Source organism: Cibotium barometz, chromosome 12 (genome assembly GCF_041138505.1).
Source record: "Cibotium barometz isolate CiBa-2024 chromosome 12, ASM4113850v1, whole genome shotgun sequence".
NCBI lineage: Eukaryota > Viridiplantae > Streptophyta > Polypodiopsida > Cyatheales > Cibotiaceae > Cibotium > Cibotium barometz.
The window spans coordinates 15340031-15349601 of NC_141057.1; the positions used below are offsets into that span (position 1 = coordinate 15340031).

General features: G+C 40.1%; 1 protein-coding gene across 4 annotated transcripts; it reads right to left on the minus strand.

Annotated features, from left to right (window-relative positions):
- Window positions 1-2763: 2763 nt before the first annotated feature.
- LOC147633111 (protein IQ-DOMAIN 6-like) lies at window positions 2764-5798 on the minus strand. 4 transcript variants are annotated; one of them, XM_086806111.1, is made up of 6 exons: window positions 5520-5798; window positions 5327-5431; window positions 4950-5204; window positions 4131-4358; window positions 3802-3915; window positions 2764-3710 (listed from the first exon to the last, which is right to left on the minus strand). In XM_086806111.1, exons 2-6 carry the CDS (start codon window positions 5423-5425, stop codon window positions 3099-3101), a joined length of 1308 nt encoding a protein of 435 aa, XP_086662237.1. In that variant the 5' UTR covers window positions 5426-5431; window positions 5520-5798; the 3' UTR covers window positions 2764-3098. The 4 variants fall into 4 exon arrangements, with proteins under 4 accessions (XP_086662237.1, XP_086662239.1, XP_086662236.1 ...); XM_086806113.1 differs by having other exon boundaries at window positions 4950-5201; window positions 5339-5448; window positions 5520-5797; XM_086806110.1 differs by having other exon boundaries at window positions 5327-5448; window positions 5520-5797.
- Window positions 5799-9571: the final 3773 nt, after the last annotated feature.

Consider the following 9571-nt stretch of genomic DNA (forward strand, 5'->3'; position numbering starts at 1 on the left):
AAGCTTCAATCTTCAACCACCCACCAGTACCATCCCTCATGCACAACCAACACACACAAATAGCTACAATGAAATCCTACTTGCTCACAAGTACCATAAAAGCATAAGAATACAAGCAAGCATATACAAACATGAGCATACTCATAACCATCATAAGAGCCCCCAAAAAAAAAAAGCAAGCATACACAAACATGAGCATGCTCATAACCATCATAAGAGCCAAAAAAAAAAAAAAAAAAAAAAGGGAAACTATCTCATACACAAGGAAGGGGGGGGCCGTTGATGAGCCACACCAAAAGCGTATAATGTTAAGTAATCGCTTCGGCCCGATCAGTGGGAAAGGGATCCATGCTTCCCCTATTCATCGCCGGAGGGTATGCATGATGTCAGTCCAAATGGATTTGTTAGACTTTATTGGAGGGGTGAGTTCCCTCAGTGGCCTGCTGGCTACAAACGGTCCCACCATACATCCCATGTAGCTATGCTACACTGATGATCTCGGTCTTGCATCTCGGGCTGGCAATTTGAATGAGGGAGTTGGGATCAAGTTGGCACATGCAAGCAAGGTCCTGTGTGTGTGTGTGTATGCGCGCGTGCGTGCGTGTGAGAGAGACATTTATTAGCACCCTACCATAGAAAATGCTTAGAGCATCCTCTAAATGCTATTATAACAAAGAATTCAATTATTAAATGACTTCCAATGTGGCAAGTATGGGTGAAGCTTTCTGATCCTCCATGGTTTCTAGATATGTACTCCTCTATAAGGCTGAGATAAATCACATGTGTGATGGGCTTTGAGTCTTGGGCTAGGAGATATTACAAGTCTCAAACATGTTGATTGGCTTTAAGCCAAGCTCTAATCAGGCAATCTGCTAGGGAGATAAATCACATGTGGGATGGGCTTTAATGCAAACTCTAATCAAGCAATCCACTAGGCTAGTGTCCTCCCTAACACCTTAGCAATCCCTCAAAATAACAAAATGTTTGGTTGCCATCTTATTGTTGTGGATATTAATGCTCTTCACTCTCATATTGTATTATGTAGGTACCAACTAGCTCGTGTTTATATGGCCTATTTTTGTGTGTCCACCTCTCATTTCCAAAGCTCTTTGCTCCCTTGTAGATCAACCTCTCAACTTGTGTGTGTAACCTTTACAATGAACACAAAGCTACCCAACAAGAATACACAATGCATGTGATGGTGAATCCCCAAGTAAATCCTAGCATCTAATAAGCCCCTCCTATATCAAAAGTGTGATGGGTGAATCATATCCTAACATCTAAAGAAACCTCTCCTCTATAAATACTAAGTAGTTTTGTATAGTTTATTTTGGATAGAAGCATATCAAGTTGTTACATTGTCCTAAGGATGTAAACGTACTATATGTAAGCCATCTCTTATAACTCTTCTTAGCTCTCTTTTTGGTCAATATGATAACTTTATGATTGTCCAAATTGAAAAGGCAACTTGGGACTTGTGATTGCTGTCCAACATGTGATCCATGCATTATAAATGTCACTCCAAGCAATTCATTACATATAAGAAGATAAGGCCAACAAAGTGACCTTTACCTACCCTCTATCTCCTACAAGTGATGAATGCATTGAGCTCTCTCTCTCTCTCTCTCTCTCTCTCTCTCAACACTTCAAATATCATTTAGTTTGCCAAGTCTTACGTGATTTAAAAACAAAGATCCACCTCCATGTTTGTTTGATTAATAGGTATGTTAAAAAGGCACCTCTATTTTGTTTTTGAATACTCATAACATCATTTACTCTGCCAAGTGTTATTTATTTTGAAGACAATGAGCCATCTCAAATTTTATGTAACTCAAAGGAACACTAATAGGTGTGTTAAAAAGGCACCTCAATTTTGTTTTTGAATACTCAAAACATCATTTACTTTGCAAAGTGTTATTTATTTTGAAGACAATGAGCCATCCAAAATTTTATGCAACTCAAAGGAACACTGGGGATAAGAGATTTCTAAAACTTGTATTCTTGGCACACACCAATGCAAAGGCAAGACATTTCTCAAAACTCTTGTGGAGCAAATAATAGAGAATTACAAAAAACATATCTTGTAATATCTTGTTCATTCTTGAAGGCTAGTGACAGACACCTTACAAAAAAGAGTACTAGGAGGAAAATGTATTTCTCAGATTCAATCCACAATTAAACTACATAATTGGATGTCTTTACATGATTTCATAAATTTCCTACTTTGAGAAAATCTCAAAAATGCAAAATGAAGGGGTATAGTGTACATATGGACCAACAAGGTGTCATAAATCAACAGCCTTTCCTCACATCAACATTCTATGAATATTTCTGAGTTTGGACCTGCTCATGCTCATTGGAGATGTGACAGATTTGGTTGGATTGCAGACATCTTTAACTTCTCGCAGCATGGTCAAGTTTGTGACGAAGACACCCAATAAGGGTCTTGCCATGGAACCAAGACCAAGTTAGCTTCAATGTTTTTTTGTGGTCGAGAGGCTGGTGAGGATTCACCAAGGACCCTTGCTCTAGGAGAATCGTGATAGTCCCAAGACGGAAGCGTTTGTGCACAGTGATGAGACACTCGGTGGATAGAGGTTGATGCTCTTGTGCATGTAATTCAGGCTATGTTTAGTGTACACTATACATGTTTCACAAAAAAACAAAATGGTTTCTTTACAGAAAGAAAATGGGGTGTTCTTACGTCTCTACTGCCTCTCTTTCAAAACCCTTTAAAAACTTATGTAAGGCCTACAGAGAACCTTTCTTTTGTTTTCAAAAGTTGACCATTTCCAACAAGTCCAGAAAATACACAGGAAACCCTCGTTTGAAAACATATATAGGATCTGTGTGGCTCTTTGAAGATCCTTGGGCAATGGCACACGACTAACAGATGAGCGCTTTTCATCAGAAATAAGCAATCATCTACTACAGCTAATCAAACCAACATTTCTATTCTTTCCTCTTATGAAAGAAGGTCCTCAACCTTAAGAAATGCACAAGGCCATTTTACTAAGCATTCTGATGATACGAGCTAGCAAAGAGAACTAGAAGTTCTCTTCCAGCTGAATCGACTCTCAAAATCATGGGTGGGAACGTTAAACATTGCCTTCACATTCAGAGAGGACGTAGCTCCTCTTCAAGTTGAGATCATCAAAGGATGGCTTGAGCTTAAGAGGCATTCTGCATTTGGCCATGGCAGATTGAGTTGCAACCATGTAGCCAGGCAATTGCAGGGTTCGATTAGAGGCATGTTGTCCTCCCATTGCTGAATTGGAGTTGGCACTGTAGGAGTTTGAAAGGCCCGAGGCAACACCACGGGAGGTAGGTGTAGTGCCCTTACTAGAACTACTAGGGCTGCTACCATCATGGACATCCGAGCTCAATACAGATGACCTTGGTGTTGTCTGCAAGACTCCTGGTGATGAATAAAGAGGCCCAGAGGATGGGAACCTAGGCGGAACCACCCTCACACTCACTTTGTTCCTCCTCACTTTCACCTGATTTCTGTCCATGGCCCTCCTGATCTCCATTGCATCATCGTAGCTTTTAAGAGAGTTGGTTTCCGTATCCTTTTTAAGGGACTCCCTTGATCGATTTTCCCATGGCTTTGCTGCCATCCAACGCTCCAACCAAGTCCACCCCCAATGAGACTTGTCTGGTTCATAACCCATGAACGTGGAATCATCTAGCAAAGACTTTGGCCTCCACTGCAGAACATAGTGTAGAGTTAGATGGCAAACTCAGCACACACCATGCCACAACTTACAAGCCTCATCAACAAGAAGGCAATCCACTTACTTGATGAGAAAAAGCATAAGCCATTGCCCTATCTCTCTTGATTGCACCCTCTTGCTTCTGCTGTAGCTTTGCCTGAATCTCCTCAACTGTACCATGAGTGTCACACCATCCCTTCTGCTAAAAGACAATATATATCAATGCATCATAGCTTGATAACATCATGCTAAATCCATGTACATGCTATATCAAAGACACCATGCTTTCTGCTCAAAGACAGTATATATCAATGCATCGTAGCTCAATAACATCATGCGAAAAGCATGCGCATGCCAATATATCAATTGGACATGCAGTTCATAAGAGAATGGATGTAGAGAAGAATGCCAGACCTCGGAGGCTCGAAGTTCAGCTTCAAAGAGTCGTCGCTGGTTGACTTTATGCTGCACAGCAAGGCCTTCTTCTGACATTCGGACACGGCGAGCTCGAACATGAGCTTGAACTCTTACTAGAGCTTGCATACAACGGAGAGTCATTGCTGCCTGCCTTCTGACTTGATGGCCACGAACCAGTGCTTGCAGCCTCACCAATCCTTTTAATGCTTTCAAGGCTCGCCTCGACTGGCATTTACAAAAGAGAAGATGAGAAAGGTGCTCAGATGGAGGCAATGGCTAGAAAAGTGCAAGCCGAAATACATGATTGTTAGCAAGGAGTGGATGAGCAGACTTGACAATGGAGATAAAATCCATCCCTATTGAATGGGATTTTTTTCACATCCATGTCCACAAAGCAGATCAGGGCAAACAGACCCGCACATTTAACTACTAACATCATGGATGACAGCTTCATGGGCAAGTTTTCAAAGCCACCATGAAACACATAACAACCAAACGCATCAGTTGTGACATATATATCCTTTATTATTGCCAATACAACCAATCCTTGTACTGGCCAGTACAAGCATTGCCAATAAAATTGATTCTTGTACTAGCCAGGGACACATCTACTTAAATGGGCAAATTCACATCTATATTCAACAAGCCACCACAATGAAGCACATAACAAGCAAGGGCATAATTTTGACACATCAGATGGGCAGCCTCATGGGAGCATCCTTACCCAATTGAAAAAGGCCTTCCTAAAATAGAATCTAATGGTAGGAAAAAAAAATATAATGTAAAGCAACATGAGCAAGAACTACAATTACTGACCAGAAATCCTCGAAAAGCTGTTTGAATTCGGACTGCAGCCCATTCCTCTTGGATAACCTGCAAAGATGTGAGAGACTGTCCACCACTTTCATTGGCATCCCCTAGATCTGGGCGGGTAACACTGCTAAGTACTGAGAGAGTAATTTCCCCCGAACCTTCATGTTCTTGTTCATTTGTTTCTGAATTTCTGCTCTTCTCAGCTGAAGAATGCTTGAATAAACCCCATCTTCTAGACTTCTCATTTGCAGATTTCTTCTGTAAGCAAAGGAAAAAAATTTGATATACGTAAGCAAGTAGCTGAATAGCCACGGTCAAAAGTTGTGGGGAACACACACACAGAGCACATGTCAAGGACTGTGGTTAGAGGATGTAAGTACTTGTAAACCCACATTCTCCTCTTTGCTGTCCACTGAAGAGGTTCTGCTAAGCTTCTTCACGCCCATAAGTGCCTTGAACCATCTCCCGGAAGCCCCCATTGCTAACTGGCCAAGCTCTGAAACTGGTCAGCAAAAGTCATCTGTAAGCTGTTGGTGACACTGCGAGAAACAGAACAACACAAAGTGGTTTTACCTGTGAGATTCAAGGGGGCCACATAAATACAAAAAACAGATATGGTTGAGCAATGAGATAGAGGCGGAAGCCTCGCGCTAAGGTTAAGATGAAGCTCTGTTGGCGATGGCTAAGAGGAAGCTCAGCTGAGAAGCTTAGGCTTGGGCTATGGTGGAGATTGACGAAAGGTTTAGCTATGGCGATAATAGAGCATTGTAGAGACGAACAAAGAGCCTTTTGGGCTGTAGAGTAGCAGGTGCTACCGGAAGCAGAAGGTTGAAAAAGATTGGCATGTTTGTCAGAGGTGAGGCACGCAGTGAAAATTGTTCATACCAGGGTAACCAAACCTTCAATTTAGCGGCTCGCCACCGGGAACTGTGGAGGCTTACGACCGGCTGCTCCCGGTCTTCTCTTGTCCGTGGACAGTTCTTCTAGACCCTTTTTTATTCCCCCTCTGCCTTTTCAAATTCAAATTTTCCTCTTTTCCCTCTTTCCGTGCACGCGCACAAGTTAATTGCCCTGCTGCCCAGTGTGACCCACCTCAAAATTTGCATATTTATATGCCGCATGAAGGTTTTGCTTGGGCATACTAGTATTGCTGCTGCCAACCAAGGTTCTAGAAAAGAACTATTCCCTCTCTACAACCATCTCTCTCTCTCTCTCTCTCTCTCTCTCTCTCTTTCACACACACACACATGCACATGCACATGACCCTCTCCCTCTCTCTGTCTACACACACTCTCAAATGTTGAAACTCTCTCTCTCTCTCACATGCACACACATATACACACCTGCTCTCTCTCCCTCTCTCTCCCTCTCTCTCTCTCTCTCTCACCACACACACACACATGCACACACTCTCTCTCTCTTCTTACACTCTCCCACACATAGAAGCGCTCTCTCTCTCTCACACACACATGCATATGCACACATACACTCTCTCTCTCTCTCTCTCTCACGCACACATACACATATGTAAATATATAGTATATACAATATTATGTTTTAGATACATATACCTATACATAGACACATATACTTATACATATATACATGTATTTAAAAATATAAATACAAACATTAACATAATTTAATTAATTTTGGTTAAATTTTAATGTGCGGAGATTGGTGATGATAAGTTGTGGTCACTTTTAAATATATAGATAGATATATCATACACACATCGAAACACACACATACACACACAAACATATATATGTGTGTGTGTGTGTGTGTGTATACATATACATACATACATACATATGTATGTATAAATGTAAATAAAAACACACACATATACATATGTGTTTTCTATTTAATTTATATTTTTGTTTATATTTTATTAAAATCTACTTTTTATTTTCTCTCTCTCTCTCTCTCTCTCTCTCTCTCTCTCTCTCTCTCTCTCTCTCTCAAGCACATTATACACGTAGATGCAGATGTACGCACATGCATGCATATACTCTCTCTCTCCCACCCGAGTTCAAGTCCCACCGTTGGCCGTATATGCCCTCGTGTTGCATTCTACCGACATTAATACCTCTCTCTCACTCTCTCTCTCTCTCTCTCTCTCTCTCTCTCACACACATGTACACACCGCACATACACTAATGCAAACGCACACTCTCTCCTCCCACACAAACTATCTCCTACATAGAAATTCTCTCTCTCTCTCTCTCTCTCTCTCTCTCTCTCTCTCTCTCTCTCTCTCTCTCTCACACACACACACACACATGTACACACCGCACATACACTAATGCAAACGTACACTCTCTCCTCCCACACAAACTATCTATGCCTCTCTCTCTCTCTCTCTCTCTCTCTCTCTCTCTCTCTCTCTCCATGCACACACACTCCCTCTCTCTTCACGCACACTCTCTCACATAGAAACTCTCATGGAGTTGTTATTCAACACATCTCATCCAACATATCATATTTTGTCTCTTGGGATTGTTCCTACGATGTTAAAAAAGCTTCTCTCATTGGGTGTATAGGTAAATAACAAAATGGGCTAACCCTTCTACCACCCAAGTGTGGTAGATTGGTTAGCTCATGGAGTTGTTATTCAACACATCTCGTGTTCAAATCTCACTACTGTCGGATAGATCATATTTGGTCTCTTGGGATTGTTCCTACGATATTAAAAAAACTTCTCTCATAGGGTGTGTGGGTAAATAAACAAAATATATAAATACTCAAGAGAAGTATCTATACATAGGGAGTTTCTTGAGTTCCTGGTCCTCTTTGCCCTGAAGGCATCACTAAAAATATGTATGATTGCATGTAGTCTTTGCATTAAAGGATGTGCATTTATTAGCCTACTAAGGTATTTGACTCAAAGCAAAGGGTACTTAATGTTCATCCTAAGAGATGTCTCACAAAGTCTAATTGGACCACCACAACTTGTAAATACAAGTAGATCACCATGAACTTTCAAGCCTAATTGAACCAAGTTGTAAATACAAGTAGATTACTATGAACTTTCAAGCCCAATTGGACCAACTTGTAAATACAAGTAGATTATTATGAATTACCTCTAAGGCTTAAGATGATCTACTTGTTGTAAATACAAGTACATCACTATGAATTACCTCTGAGGCTTAAGATGTCTCACAAAGCCTAATTGGACCACCACAACTTGTAAATGCAAGTAGATCACTATGAATTACCTCTAAGGCTTCTAAGGCTTAAGATGTCTCACAAAGCCTAATTGGACCACCACAACTTGTAAATACAAGTAGATAACTATGAACTTTCAAGCCTATTAGCTTACCTCTGTATAAAACGCATTTTTAAAGGCTAGAAGACCACATCATGAAAAGCCACCATTACCAAGTGAAAAAATACATCTAGCAAATAATTTCTGGTCCTCTTTGCCCTGAAGGCATCACTAAAAATATGTATGATTGCATGTAGTATTTGCATTAAAGGATGTGCATTTATTAGCCTACTAAGGTATTTGACTCAAAGCAAAGGCTACTTTTAATGTTCATCCTATAAGTATGTATACACACAAAAAAATGGTATGCAATCATAAACACCATATATGCATACATATGCTTTATTACCATTTTGCATGCATGTGATCTAAGGTTTTCTTACAAGCAAGGCCCCTAAACTCTTTGCCATAGAATTCATATAGTTGTACCACATTGTCATGACCATAATGCATCATTAAAATGAATTACCTCTAAAGCTTAAGAGATGTCTCACAAAGTCTAATTGGACCACCACAAGTTGTAAATACAAGTAGATCACCATGAACTTTCAAGCCTAATTGAACCAAGTTGTAAATACAAGTAGATTACTATGAACTTTCAAGCCCAATTGGACCAACTTGTAAATACAAGTAGATTATTATGAATTACCTCTAAGGCTTAAGATGATCTACTTGTAAATACAAGTACATCACTATGAATTACCATTGAGGCTTAAGATGCCTCACAAAGCCTAATTGGACCACCACAACTTGTAAATGCAAGTAGATCACTATGAATCACCTCTAAGGCTTCTAAGGCTTAAGATGTCTCACAAAGCCTAATTGGACCACCACAACTTGTAAATACAAGTAGATAACTATGAACTTTCAAGCCTATTAGCTTACCTCTGTATAAAACGCATTTTTAAAGGCTAGAAGACCACATCATGAAAAGCCACCGTTACCAAGTGAAAAAATACATCTAGCAATAATTTCTGGTCCTCTTTGCCCTGAAGGCATCACTAAAAATATGTATGATTGCATGTAGTATGTGCATTAAAGGATGTGCATTTATTAGCCTACTAAGGTATTTGACTCAAAGCAAAGGGTACTTAATGTTCATTCTATAAGTATGTATACACACAAAAAAATGGTATATAATCATAAACACCATATATGCATACATATGCTTTATTACCATTTTGCGTGCATGTGATCTAAGGTTTTCTTACAAGCGAGGCCCCTAAACTCTTTGCCATAGAATTCATATAGTTGTACCACATTGTCATGACCATAGAGAATACAAAGTAACCATTTTGAGCCAGTACACTTGGAATCCGTACACATAAGCTATATGCATACGCTTGGAACAATA